The sequence below is a fragment of the Dendropsophus ebraccatus genome, chromosome 12 (assembly GCF_027789765.1).
Source record: "Dendropsophus ebraccatus isolate aDenEbr1 chromosome 12, aDenEbr1.pat, whole genome shotgun sequence".
NCBI lineage: Eukaryota > Metazoa > Chordata > Amphibia > Anura > Hylidae > Dendropsophus > Dendropsophus ebraccatus.
The window spans coordinates 20,546,707-20,562,108 of NC_091465.1; the positions used below are offsets into that span (position 1 = coordinate 20,546,707).

A 15,402-nucleotide genomic window follows, 5' to 3' on the forward strand; every position below is an offset into this window, starting at 1 on the left:
AGAGAGTCTACAAGGAGGCGTACACAACAAGAGCAGAAAGACCACAGGCTCTACGGAAGGGGACACAAGCAGATAGACAGGACAATGAGTGGGAGCCAGGAGCGGTGCCAAGTCATCTCCACAGTACTGGTACACTGCCGGCGACTGTACAGGAGAGGTCAGAGGGCGACCCCTGTACACAGCCGCTCCTTGTGTTAGGGCAGAGACCCCCTCTCTGGATGATGGGGCACAGTACAGTAAGGATGGGAAGCTGCCCACAATGGATGACTGTGTGCTCATTGTAATGGCTGCAGCTTCATCTATGGACACATTTTCAGGTTGCTTCCACATTTCGGAGGATGTGTCACATGAGAACTAACCCAACGATTGAGCAATCGCCTCCGTTCTGTTTGTGTGTTTATGATTTGTGTTCTTTGCAGGAAACAATCTGTGATGTGTTTGGCCACAAGTCGTCTCCTCCCTAGAGTCCTACAGTACGATGTGACCTATAGACGGCCTACAGGGTCCGGAGGGGACAGCCGGCATGGGCGGCATTATGTACTGTGTGTGTGCAGTGCTCCATGAGCAACGTCACTCCACATAGCAGAAATCTGGCCAAGCTTCTCTGAGGGAAGACCAACAATCCCACGGTGGCCTAACCACAATGCACCGGGCTGCAGCACATATGGTTACTCCTCACTCTCAATGCAGATTATAACCGGAATACATAGAGAATCCACAAAGGGATCGCTGCTGCTGTGACTGAATGTATGATGGATAGAACAGTGTCTCATTCTCCACTGTCAACTAGAAGTAGTAATAACCAGTAACAACCAGAAACAACCAGTGCTTTACCAACTTCCTCAAGTTTATTTAACTTAAAGGGGTTATCCAGCCAAAAACCTTTTTCTTTTAAATCAACTGGTTTAAAAGTTATACAGATTTGTAATTTACTTTTATTTAAAAATCTCAAGTCTTCCCATACTTATCAGCTGTTGTATGTCCTGCAGGAAGTGGTGTATTCTTTCCAGTCTGACACAGTGCTCTCTGCTGCCACCTCTGTCAGAGACAGGAACTGCCCCCAGCAGTAGCAAATCTCCATAGAAAACCTCTCCTGCTCTGGACAGTTCCTGACATGGACAGAGGTGGCAACAAAGACAGACTGGAAAGAAAACAACATTTTCTGCAGGACATACAGCAGCTCATAAGTACTGGAAGACTGGAGATTTTTTAATAAAAGTAAATTACAAATCTATATAACTTTCTTAAACCCGTTGATTTAAAAAAAAATCCCTGGAGTACCCCTTTAAGGTGTCAGCTGCAGACCCTCAGATACACATGTATGCTCAGTTCAACTGAGCATGCATGTATTGTCAATGGGTGGAGGGTATGTAACCACCTTCAGACTCCAAAACACCCCCCAACACCTTTAACCTCCAGACTCCTCTGTCCCCCTTCTAGACTCCTCTGTCCCCCTGCTAGACTCCTCTGAACCCCTCCAGCTTTCCCTGTTGGCAGCTTATAGCCCATAAGAATAAAAGGATGTAACTCAACATGCCCATCAAAGGTGCTTTTTGGTGGATTATGCCAGGAAAGACCCCACATCCACCATGTCTCCTCAGTGTATGTGTAACGCAGGCAATGTCTAAACCTCTCAATGCCTCGGCAGAATATATCATGTGATGGCAGATACGGAAACAAGAGGTCTTCATGGTTGAGATTTCATCACACAGGGGGCAACTAAGGCCTCATTCACACCTCAGCAGTTCTGTCCACAATTGTGGAGAGAACATCGGACCAGTATATTTTAATTCAAACGCAATATAAAAGGACCAGTCCTAGTACGGAGCTGCAATTGCGGCACGAACCACTATCTTCAATGCAGAGGCCTGTGAATTGCGGAGCGCTACGGATGTGTGAATGAGGCCTAAGAGGGGGTGATGGGGGAACGGTAAGTAATATGTAGGAACTTAGCCCCCCCCATACACATGCATTCTGGGCTTGACTAAGCATGCATGTGTTCTCAATAGGGAAGGGAAAGGGTATACGGGAGAGCCAGGACACCCACATACATGTAAGATGGTAAACCAGGTGGGTTTGGCCGACCACCATCTAATGTGTATGGTCACCTTTAAAGGCTTTTAATGTCGTCATTCCTTCCCAATGATTCTAGTATTGAGAAGGGATTAGACCTGTCATCTCATCGTTCGGAGCCATCCTAATGCGTGTTATGATGGGGCTGTGATAGAGGGACTGACAGTGCAGTATATGCCCCATCTGATGTCCTGCACACACACACACCCCACCCCATTCACCAGTCTCTGCCTATACATAGAGCACAGAGGGGATTCTCCGCATTCTTCTCATAGTCTCTCAGCTATATCCATCATAGTCCCCTGTGGATGGCGGAGACATAGTCAGACCTCTTAGGTCAGGGAGTCTTGTGAGGTTACTTTTAACTCCCTGTCTGACTCCCATATGTAGTGTTATCTTACATAGTGGTACATGACGCTGCCTGTCACTGCATGCTATCATGTCCTACTCTCTCCCAGAGGGTAGGGACGGCTATTCAGGGCGGACCGTGCTGAGGGTACCTACCTAGAAACAGCACAAGATTTATATAGAGTAGGGGTAGGGAACCTTGGCTCTCCAGCTGTTGTAAAACTACAAGTCCCATCATGCTTGGACAGCCAAAGCTAAAGCTCAGGCTGTCCAGGCATGATGGGAGTTGTATGTTTACAACAGCTGGAGAGCCAAAGTTCCCTATCCCTGATATAGAGGAACAGTGACTAAAGACTAGAGCTATGTTATACAGAAAAAAGCGGTCAGGACGTCTATGGACCAGATACCAGAAAGCTACATGAGACCCTTAGTAACCATCATGATCACATTGTGTCAGACAGTCCAGCTGCTACTTCTCAGTACTGTTATCCAGGCTGTCACCCCTCTCTCACAGCAGAAACCCCGGCAGATTTTAGTAAGGCCACCACATCCATTATCTTTAATAGGAAACCCAGACATATAGTCTCTGTAGGGAGCCTGGACATGGATCACTGTATGGCAATACTACTCATCCAAAATGGCAGCATGCAAAGACAAAGTCCATGTCAGAGATCCAAGAGTATGGCCTCCGGTTGCTGAACGGGTGATGGATTTTGCATATGGTCATAATATATAGCACCTTATAATCTCTCTAGTACAGCGCCACCAGAACTCATTAGAGCCCTATAATACCCGATTATGGGAAGCTCCACCGGCTGCCATGTCATTGCATCTATGGGAAGATATTTCTGTAATACAGCTCTACATGGATACCATATGGCAGTATACCAATTGCATGAGGTCGCCTACTAAGACCCACACAGAAACCGGAACCGCTCAATCAAAGCACCCATAATGGCTGAAGCTGGGCACCAATACCTGCCCCACACCCTCTGTAGCTGATGTAGAGCCTCATACTATGGAAGCAGATCAAAAAGTTCATCTCTGTGTGGCCATACACCGAAATCAAATCTATGGTCTCTACTAGGAGTTAGGATATTACTGGACTCTAACCTGGTGGCATTGTGGCCGCTCTGGTGTCTGTAGAGCAGGATCTTTGGACATTACTTGGATCTAACCTGGTGGGATCTCCTCCCGATGCTCTGGTCGCTGTAGAGAAGGATCTCTGGACATTACTGGGATCTAACCTTGTGGCATCTTCTCCTGCCGCTCTGGTCTCCGTAGAAAAGGATCTCTAGACATTACTGGGATCTAACCTGGTGGCGCTGTGGCCGGTCTGGTGGCTGTAGACAAGGATCTCTGGACATTACAGGGATCTAACCTGGCGGCATTGTGGTCACTCTGGTCGCTGTAGACAAGGATCTCTGGACATTACAAGGATCTAACCTGGTGGCGCTGTGGCCGGTCTGGTGGCTGTAGACAAGGATCTCTGGACATTACAGGGATCTAACCTGGCGGCATTGTGGTCACTCTGGTCGCTGTAGACAAGGATCTCTGGACATTACAAGGATCTAACCTGGTGGCGCTGTGGCCGGTCTGGTGGCTGTAGAGCAGAATCTCTGGACATTACTGAGCTTAGCCTGGTGGCATCTCCTCCTGCCACTTTAGTTATGGGCCCTTAGGGACCCAATGGAAGAAGACAGCTGTGAAGCAGCCAGTGGTCCGGTGTAGTTTGACTATTAAAACCCTCAGTCTGATTTCCTCAGTGTTACATCACTGTTACAGGACTGTGCGGAGCCATGTAAGGTTATTACAGTACACATCTGTCAGCAGTACGGTACTAGTTGTGATATAACATCAGGCATGTGATTGTTGCTAAAGTTCCTGGAAAGCGAGATCCACTCTCCCCTCACAGAGGAATGTAAGCCGCGGGGCGGACCCCACTTTCTGCCAGCAAAAGCAAAGGCAAGGAGAGGAGGCTGACCCCAGCAATATGTAATAGAAAGCACAGGAGGAGGCATAGCCACCAACATACAGGATCCACTATGATGCAGGTTGTGAGAGCAAAACAGACAACCATATAGCAAATCTACAATGTAAGGTGCAGGATGTATAATATGTGGGTATAGATCATGTGTGTGTTTAGGGGGGAAGATACTCCAGACTCAAGACCGATGCTGCTCTGTGTGTGTGTGTGTGTGTGTGTGTGTGTATGCTATGTGTATGTATGGATGTATGTATGTATGTGTGTGTGTGTGTGTGTGTGTATGCATGCTATGTGTATATATGGATTTATGTGTGTGTGTGTGTGTGTGTGTGTGTGTATGGATGTGTATTCTATGTGTATGTATGGATTTATGTGTGTGTGTGTGTGTGTATGGATGTGTATTCTGTTTGTGTGTTTGTGTATGCTATGTGTGTGTATGGATGTGTTTGCTATGTGTGTGTGTATGTATAGATGTGTATGCTATGTGCGTGTATGGATGTGTATGCTATGTATATGTATGGATGTGTATGCTGTGTGTGGGGATGTGTATGCTATGTGCGTGTATGGATGTGTCTGCTATGTGTGTGTATGGATGTGTATGCCATGTGTGTGTATAGATGTGTATGCTATGTGTGTGTGTATAGATGTGTTTGCTATATGCGTGTATGGATGTGTATGCTATGTGTGTGAATGATGTGTGTGGATGTGTATGCTATGTGCGTGTATGGATGTGTATGCTATGTGTGTGTGTGTGTGTGTGTCTAATGTATAGATGTGTTTGCTATGTGTGTATGGATGTGTATGCTATGTGTGTGTGTGTGTATAGATGTGTATGCTAGGTTTGTGTGTGTGTGTGTATAGATGTGTTTGCTATGTGCGTGTATGGATGTGTCTGCTATCCAGTATGTGTATGCTATGTGCATGTGGGTCAGAGTGTGTGTACAGTATGTGTATGGATGGGTGGTATTCATGTGTGCTATATCCATGTGTGTAAGGAGAGTTGCACTCACAGCGGGAACCTCTTCATAGTCGGAGCTGCTCTGGACATCATGCCCCTGGGCAGAGTACTGCAGCTGGTCCATATACCACAGCAGAGCTTCCTCCTGCATAGCGTCCGACTGCCACTCTGCCAGGCAGTCGTCTGTGTCCGTCATCGACTGCTCCATGTAGTCCTCCTCGTGCACCACATCAAGTGACTCCACTCCCGTCTCCTCCTTCATCTTCAGTCTGGGATCCCCCTTTCCAGAGGATCGATTCTTAAACAGTCTAGAAACTTTACTTGCTGACACCTCCAAAAACCATAGGGCTATCCATTAGAGAGGAGCAGAGTGAGTTGCTGTCTGCACAGTGTCCTACTCACACTATAGCTATCACTTACACGCTCATACAACTCCTAGTCACTCCCTCCTCCAGCAGCACCACGTGGGTCTGTGCCCTACAGTAACCCTGGCTGTGTCAGTACAGCCCCCAGCAGATGTTATCCCAGAGAAAAAAACAGCAGGAAAAGGCAGGAAGCATGAGAGATAAACACAGGCAACCCCAGCCCAAGAACCAGGGGGTCACTACAGTGCACTGAACCCTCACTGCAGCTGCATGTCCGGACCCCCAGCCCAAGAACCAGGGGGTCACTACAGTACACTGACCCCTCACTGCAGCTGCATGTCCGGACCCCCAGCCCAAGAAACAGGGGGGTCACTACAGTGCACTGACCCCTCACTGCAGCTGCATGTCCGGACCGCGGAGCATTCTCCTTACTACAGCTGCATGTCCGGACCGCCGAGCATTCTCCTTACTGCAGCTGCATGTCCGGACCGCAGAGCATTCTCCTTACTGCAGCTGCATGTCCGGACCGCCGAGCATTCTCCTTACTACAGCTGCATGTCCGGACCCCCGAGCATTCTCCTTACTGCAGCTGCATGCCCGGACCCCCAAGCCCAAGAACCAGGGAGTCACTACAGTGCATTGAACCCTCACTGCAGCTGTATGCCCAGACCCCCAGCATTCTCCTCACTACAGCTGCATGCCCCCCCCTGCATTCTCCTCACTGCAGCTGCATGTCCGGACCCCCCCCCCCCCCCCCAGCATTCTCCTTACTGCAGCTGCATGTCCGGACCCCCCTGCATTCTCCTCACTACCGCTGCATGTCCAGACCCCCTGCATTCTCATCACTGCAGCTGCATGTCCCCCCTCCCCCCCTTTCTCCTCACTGCAGCTGCATATCCGGACCCCCCTGCATTCTCCTCACTACAGCTGCATGTCCAGGCCCCCCTGCATTCTCCTTACTTCAGCTGCATGTCCGGACCCCCCTGCATTCTCCTTACTACAGCTGCATGTCCAGGCCCCCCAGCATTCTCCTTACTACAGCTGCATGTCCGGACCCCCCAGCATTCTCCTTACTGCAGCTGCATGTCCGGACCCCCCTGCATTCTCCTCAGGACAGCTGAATGTCCGGACCCCCCTGCATTCTCCTTACTACACCTGCATGTCTGGACCCCCCAGCATTCTCCTTACTACACCTGCATGTCTGGACCCCCCATTCTCCTCACTACAGCTACATGTCTGGAACCCCCCCCCCCCGCATTCTCCTTACTACAGCTGCATGTCCAGACCCCCCCCCCTCGCATTCTCCTTACTACAGCTGCATGTCCGGACCCCCCTGCATTCTCCTCACTACAGCTGCATGTCTGGACCCCCCATTCTCCTCACTACAGCTACATGTCTGGACCCCCCTGCATTCTCCTCACTACAGCTGCATGTCCGGACCCCCCCGCATTCTCCCTACTACAGCTGCATGTCCGGACCCCCCTGCATTCTCCTCACTACAGCTGCATGTCCAGAAACCCCCCCCCACCCCCCCCACCCCCCCACACACACACACACATTCTCCTTACTACAGCTCCATGTCCGGACCCCCCTGCATTCTCCTTACTACAGCTGCATGTCCGGACCCCCCCTGCATTCTCCTTACTACAGCTGCATGTCCGGACCCCCCTGCATTCTCCTTACTACAGCTGCATGTCCGGACCCCCCTGCATTCTCCTCACTACAGCTGCATGTCCAGACCCCCCCCCCCCCCCCGCATTCTCCTTACTACAGTTGCATGTCTGGACCCCCCTGCATTCTCCTCATGACAGCTGCATGTCCGGACCCCCCGGCATTCTCCTCACTACAGCTGCATGTCTGGACCCCCTGCATTCTCCTTACTACAGCTGCATGTCTGGACCCCCCTTTTTTCCTCACTACAGCTACATGTCTGGACCCCCTGCATTCTCCTTACTACAGCTGCATGTCCAGACCCCCCCCCCCCGCATTCTCCTTACTACAGCTGCATGTCCGGTCCCCCGGCATTCTCCTCACTACAGCTGCATGTCTGGACCCCCTGCATTCTCCTTACTACAGCTGCATGTCCAGACCCCCCCCACACACACACACACACATTCTCCTTACTACAGCTGCATGTCCGGACCCCCCTGCATTCTCCTCACTACAGCTGCATGTCTGGACCCCCCTGCATTCTCCTCATGACAGCTGCATGTCCGGACCCCCCGCATTCTCCTCACTACAGCTGCATGTCTGGACCCCCTGCATTCTCCTTACTACAGCTGCATGTCCGGACCCCCCGCATTCTCCTCACTACAGCTGCATGTCTGGACCCCCTGCATTCTCCTTACTACAGCTGCATGTCTGGACCCCCCATTCTCCTCACTACAGCTACATGTCTGGACCCCCCTGCATTCTCCTTACTACAGCTGCATGTCCAGACCCCCCCCCCCCACACACACACACACACATTCTCCTTACTACAGCTGCATGTCCGGACCCCCCTGCATTCTCCTTACTACAGCTGCATGTCCGGACCCCCCTGCATTCTCCTTACTACAGCTGCATGTCCGGACCCCCTGCATTCTCCTCACTACAGCTGCATGTCTGGACCCCCTGCATTCTCCTTACTAAAGCTGCATGTCCAGACCCCCCCCCCCCCGCATTCTCCTTACTACAGCTGCATGTCTGGACCCCCCTTCATTCTCCTCAGGACAGATGCGTGTCCGGACCCCCCTGCATTCTCCTCAATACAGCTGCATATCTGGACCCCCCTGCATTTTCCTCATGACAGCTGCATGTCCGGACCCCCCTGCATTCTCCTCACTACAGAGGCATGTCCGGACCCCCCTGCATTCTCCTCACTACAGCTGCATGTCTGGACCCCCTGCATTCTCCTCATGACAGCTGCATGTCCAGACTGCCCCCCCCCCCCGCATTCTCCTTACTACAGCTGCATGTCCGGACCCCCCTGCATTATCCTTACTACAGCTACATGTCTGGACCCCCCTGCATTCTCCTTACTACAGCTGCATGTCTGGACCCCCCTGCATTCTCCTCACTGCAGCTGCATGTCTGGACCCCCCATTCTCCTCTCTACAGCTGCATGTCTGGACCCCCTGCATTCTCCTTATTACAGCTGCATGTCCGGACCCCCCTGCATTCTCCTCACTGCAGCTGCATGTCTGGACCCCCCATTCTCCTCACTACAGCTGCATGTCTGGACCCCCCTGCATTCTCCTTACTACAGCTGCATGTCCGGACCCCCCTGCATTCTCCTCACTAGAGCTGCATGTCTGGACCCTCCTGCATTCTCCCTACTACAGCTGCATGTCCCCCCCTGCATTCTCCTCACGACAGCTGCATGTCCGGACCCTCCTGCATTCTCCTCACTACAGCTGCATGTCTGGACCCCCCTGCATTCTCCTCACTACAGCTGCATGTCCAGACCCCCCCGCATTCTCCCTACTACAGCTGCATGTCTGGACCCCCCCGCATTCTCCTTACTACAGCTGCTCGTCTGGACCCCCCTGCATTCTCCTTACTACAGCTGCATGTCCGGGCCCTAGAACAAGACTCAGAGTAGCATGACCCTGCACTCCCCTCACTGTATCTGCCCATCCTGGCCCCCAGCTTTGAGAACCAGCTGGAAAGGCCACTGACCGGCGCCTTCACCTCACCCAACGATCGAAACCTAAAACAAACTTCCCCGGCCATTAGTCATTCAGAGATTTCAGTCAAAATCAATAACCGGCTGCAATATCCCAGGAAAACTGAAACCTGACCTGCAGCTCATAGCACTCAATGTAACGATTAACCTCCTGCACACAACGGGCCAAGTTTATCTAACCAGATATAGAATAATCGCTTTTCTGCTGTTGTAACGTCCCATCATGTCCAGACTGACCCTTTACCCTTTATAGTTACCACCGATGTATGTTACATACAACATGTAAAGTGCTGCAGACTGTTACAGACTGACCACACAAGTCCCCCTAACACCTTATACTTCTGTCAGCCGTACCCGCCCTTATAAAGTGTATGGGGCTCTCCTGACAGTCCACGCAATGTTGTTGTTGGTGGCGATAGGGGTCGAACGTGATGGAAAATCAGTGCCCAACCCCTTTGTTTTGGGAGAGATTAGCCACAGTGAGTTATCTGGCTGCGGCTTACCCGTCCCCATAGAGAACACAGGAACGCTCGGCCACGTTGAACATTCTCGTTTATAGGAGGGGGGGGGGTACTCGATGGAAGAGAGCGCTGATGATCATCTGGCCATCAGTTATTAAAGGTGTATGGGAACCTGAAGTGTCCCTTCAATAAGTGTTAGGTCTGTGGAGACAAGTGGCAACCAGACTATGGAAAGTCTTATCTTGCTACAGTCCATCAATGGGGAAACTTCAAGGAATAGGGGAGAAGGACTGTCCCCATTGAGGTGCCAATAAAATATCAGGATCTGATCTATACTTGCCCTCCTCCCATGTCTATAGTAATATCCGCCATCTCATGCAGTCATGTACTTCATCTACCTTACTTTCTATCTCTTATCATCTGACCGTTACTATCGTTCTTATAATCTATTTATCTCTGTAAACTGTAATGTATAATTCCCCTATATAAATGTATCTACGCTAGGAACGTTACGCACATCAGGATGTGTTCACGCTGTGTTTGCAGAGTATGTGAGATATCCAGTGATAAATCTCCCATTATATACATTATATTTACCCATAGAGCCCCCCACCCTCCATACACCCAATGGAGGCCTAAAGAGTGCCTGGTTGGCCTCCATTGGGTGATTTGCTATAACATCCGACTGATGGTAAAGAGTCATTTACTTGCGAGGGAAATGAGTGACGAATGGGGTGACTATGTGGAGTTGACTTTGCACATGGCTCTTGCGGAGGCGAGCTCACTACGGTAACGCGGGTTATTACTGGCTCACACTCAAAAGTTTATGAGAGATAAGGACCTGAAAGAGATAGAACATTAACTGTATGGTAAACAGACAGAGCCGGGACAGGCTGGCACCTCCTGGCAGGGACAGGGGGGAAATCCTCCAAAACGACAGATGGGGTTGGGCTGCAGCCTATTGTGAGGTGACGAGTGCAGAGTAACCAATGCAATATAATCAAATATAGGGAGGGGGAGCGGGGAAACCAGCCATGGGGGTGGGGTCAGCCTAAGTATAATAAGCAGCATATTATATATTAGATGGGGAAGCTAAAGGATGTGGGTATATTATCATCAGTGTCCCTGAGGAGGAGGAGGAGGAGGACTGGGAAAAAGACTACGGGGAATCTTACTCTGCGTATGTGCTGCCGTTCATGCTGAGGAAGAGAAAACAGGAGACATGACAACATGCAGAAACAGAGAAAACCTGAGACAACAAACACATGCATAGGGGACACATCCTATCCTTCCCATGACATTACACTGACTAGCAGTATTGCTCCTCCGCAGCAGATCAGATGGAAAAGAAGCTGCACACAATGGCCGCTTTCATGGTAACAAGCGGCCTCCTATTAATTATAACAAATGAGGGGATTTATAATAATAATGAATGTCCACCAGTCTGAGAGTCTGAATCCGGGCCAAAGGCTCACGTTCCAAAGGCTTTAATAACAGGGGCCATTGGGAACTGGGGACTCCGCAGTGAGGTACAACCCCACCCGCAGCAGACAGTAGAGCACATCACTATGGTTCACCATTAGGGTTACATGAATAGGTTATGTACACCTTTTTTTTAGAGCCATAATTTGCAAAATAGTGATAATTTGCATAATATGGACGTACTTTTGTCTAAAAATGAACAAAAAAAAAAAAGTCTGGAAAACAGTAAAAAAAAAAAAAAAAAAGGCACTGTGTGAACATAGCTGTGATCTCATATTTGTCAGTGACCTGATGAGCATATGTCAGTGGCCATGTACCATATCTAAATAGCTGTAGGGAAGGCCCGGCAGTTCCCGTAACCTCACCCTCCATGTCGTAACACTTCTGGCCTTCAGAATATTGAAGAGAAAACCAGAAGCAAAGAAAGTAAGATAAGAGGGTGGGTGGAGGGGATCCGACCCTTCAGGCCATGGAGCCCACGTGTAGTTGTGGGGCTCAGAAACCAGGACAAACCATTCATTCATCCCAGAGGCAATAAATGATCCGCTCCTTGCCGTGCAGATCCCACATACAATGGGACTTATTTTCGTACATGTGACATGCAGCTAAATCGGTCCTGTAAGTGACCATGGATGGTACGGGTATTACCGCCTCCTGACACGCTTATCCTCCACACATTACTATCAATCAGTAAAGAATCCGGATGTATCATGGGTTCTGGAAGCTATAGGACTGAAGGATGAATACGATCAATAATTATGTGGCCATACGGTCGGCTCTCCCGACCAATGGAAAACGTATAGGATTAGTCTCAAAATTTTGCGCACTACTAAAAGGAGATTCAAGTTTTATAAATTGATATCAGGGCAGCATAAACAGCAAACATAATAACCATCCTGATATCTTACACACTCCATTCCCTTGCTGCATCCATCTACCATAATGGCTGACCAGTTATAGAGACCTCACACCCCTCCTGATAGCCAGCCCTGAACATGCTATTAAAGGGGCTTGTAATATGTTAGAGCAGGGGTAGGAAACCTTGGCTTTCCAGCTGTTGCAAAACTACAACTCCCATCATGCCTGGACAGCGCTTTGGCTGTCCAGGCATGATGGGAGTTGTAGTTTTACAACAGCTGGAGAGCCAAGGTTCCCTACCCCTGTGTTAGAGCAATGTCTGCCAACCTGTGGCTCTTCAGCAGTTGTACAACTACAACTCTCATAGTGTCCCCAATGCATACGCATATTAGGACCAATTTCATAGGAAGTCAGTATGGCTCTGCATGTGAAGGAGGAAACATACAAACTCCATATTCCATTATTGGCTAGTTTTACAGCACATGAATGTCATGGATGGTTCCTTGGACCCCCAGCAGAGTCTGACTGTGGCTTATCCGATGTAACCGTATATAAAATGGGATCCAATTCATTTATATGGTCGGCATGTGTTATACTACTACTATAATATAATACACAGGTACTACATGGAGTAACCAGAGTATTGGATGTTATTCTGCAGGTGATGGCACATTTCTATTAGATTTGTATGGGTCACTGGGACTTGTTTGCTACACATATTACGATGAAGAAGAATGTGCTCCTCCTCTGAATATAGTACAGCCTGATCTATTCTCTAGTGTTGTTTATTTGTAGAAGAGCAGGGCGGGGTGGTGATCGCACCCCTGGATCCCAACCAAGGAGACATAGAGGAGTTTACTCTGGGGACTCCGGGAGGGGCTGGCCTGGCCCTTAACTTCATATATAGCGGCTCTATTACAGCAGGAATCCCGGAGGTTATATACACCACTATGAAAGTGAGAGTTATACGGAGTTTATGGATCGGTTTCCTGAAGATATGATGCCAAGAAGCTTCATAGATCACACATGTAAAGTAATACGGCCATCCGGGCTGAACTGATCCATCTATTACATCAGAATGCACTGATATTTCCCTAATGTTTTACATTATACTACAATAATTATGGTTATAATGGTGACTGGTCTGTAATAATGCTGTCATTTATTATGACTCCTTTTCAATATATGATTTCCTTTAAATTCTCTCTTATTCCGGAAGTCTGAGAAGGAAGTGGTGGATATACACACAGTGCTGTAAACATACGTACATGAAGAAAGTACATATCCAGGCCTGTAAAGGTGAGGCGGTGTGCTGAGTGCCATGGTCTCCTGATACAGGACTGAGTGCTGAGCAGACAGCGACAGGTACGTCTAATGTCCTCCAGAACAACTCAACTTAAGCATTAGGATAACTTTGTCCTTATGCTTATATAGCCATGGTGTAAATGTCCATCTACGGTTATCAGTGAAACCAGGGTGCACCAAGAAAACACTCCCCACACCATTACATCCCCTCCACCAGCCTGAACCATTTATACCTGACAGGAAGGGGCATCGACTAATGCGGCTTGTGCCAAATTCTGCCTCCCATTAGCATGGTGTCACAGTGTCTGGATACATCTGACCGGCCATGTTTCTCCACAGAGATCTAGAACAATCTGACCAGCCATGTTTCTCCACAGAGATCTGGTAACAAGTGACCGGCCATGTTTCTCCACAGTGAACTGGATCCTTGTGACCGGCCATATTTCTCCACAGAGATCTGGTCAATCTGACCAGCCATGTTTTTCACAGTGATCTGGAACCATCTGACCGGCCATGTTTCTCCACAGAGATCTGGTCAATCTGACCAGCCATGTTTTTCACAGTGATCTGGAACCATCTGACCGGCCATGTTTCTCCACAGAGATCTGGTCAATCTGACCAGCCATGTTTTTCACAGTGATCTGGAACCATCTGACCGGCCATGTTTCTCCACAGAGATCTGGTCAATCTGACCAGCCATGTTTTTCACAGTGATCTGGAACCATCTGACCGGCCATGTTTCTCCACAGAGATCTGGTCAATCTGACCAGCCATGTTTTTCACAGTGATCTGGAACCATCTGACCGGCCATGTTTCTCCACAGAGATCTGGTCAATCTGACCAGCCATGTTTTTCACAGTGATCTGGAACCATCTGACCGGCCATGTTTCTCCACAGAGATCTGGATACATGTGACCAACCATGTTTCTCCTCTGGATCCGTCTGATCGGCCATGTTTCTCCACAGAGATCTGGAGCCATCTGATCGGCCATGTTTCTCCACAGAGATCTGGGTCCTTATGACCGGCCATGTTTTCCACAGTGATCTGGATACATGTAACCAACCATTTTTCTCCACAGAGATCTGGAACCATCTGACCGGCCATGTTTCTCCACAGGAATCTGGATACATGTGACCAACCATGTTTCTCCACAAAGATCTGGATCCATCTGACCGGCCATGTTTCTCCACAGAGATCTGGATCCATCTGACCAACCATGTTTCTCCACAGTGATCTGGATCCATCCGACTGTCCATGTTTCTCCACAGGGATCTGGATACATGTGACCGGCCATGTTTCTCCACAGGGATCTGGATACATGTGACCAACCATGTTTCTCCACAAAGATCTGGATCCATCTGACCGGCCATGTTTCTCCACAGAGATCTGGATCCTTATGACAAACCATGTTTTTGCACAGAGATCTGGATCCTTGTGACTGACAATGTTTCTCTACAGAGATTTGGATCCTTATGACCGGCAATGTTTCTCTACAGAGATCTGGATCCTTATGGCCGGCCACGTTTCTGTATAGAGATCTGGATCCATCTGACCGGCCATGTTTCTCTAGAGAGATCTGGAAACAATTTGACTAGTCATGTTTCTCCACAGAGATCTGGATTTATATGACTGGGAAATATCACTGCTCAGAGACAGATTTTTTTTGCACCCTAGAGTCTTGCTATTCTGTTTTTTTTTTTAGATGCAATGAGCCTGGAGCTGGTCATCTGCTGTTATAGCCCATCAGTGCTGAGGAGCAGGGGGTTAGATGGACACCAGCATTATACATGGCTGCAGTCCTGACATCCTCCTCTGACCCCTTTCAGTGATGAGTTGTTTCCACCCACAGGATCCCCTTCTGCTGGATGTTTTCCTTATACGGCCCCATTCTCTATAG

The 15,402-nt window shown here is 49.1% G+C and overlaps 1 protein-coding gene across 3 annotated transcripts in view; it reads right to left on the reverse strand.

Moving 5' to 3' along the window:
- Positions 1–15,402, reverse strand: part of GRAMD1B (GRAM domain containing 1B) — a 159,786-nt gene that overhangs the window by 32,472 nt on the left and 111,912 nt on the right. The window contains exon 1 of one of the 3 annotated variants that reach the window (XM_069948859.1): positions 5,419–5,759. The exons of the other annotated variants lie outside the window; for them this stretch is intronic. Within the exon in view, the coding sequence (XP_069804960.1) occupies positions 5,419–5,628 (210 nt within the window). The 5' untranslated portion in view covers positions 5,629–5,759. Of the gene's footprint in view, positions 1–5,418; positions 5,760–15,402 lie in introns of those variants that run through there. 3 annotated transcript variants of the gene reach the window in all.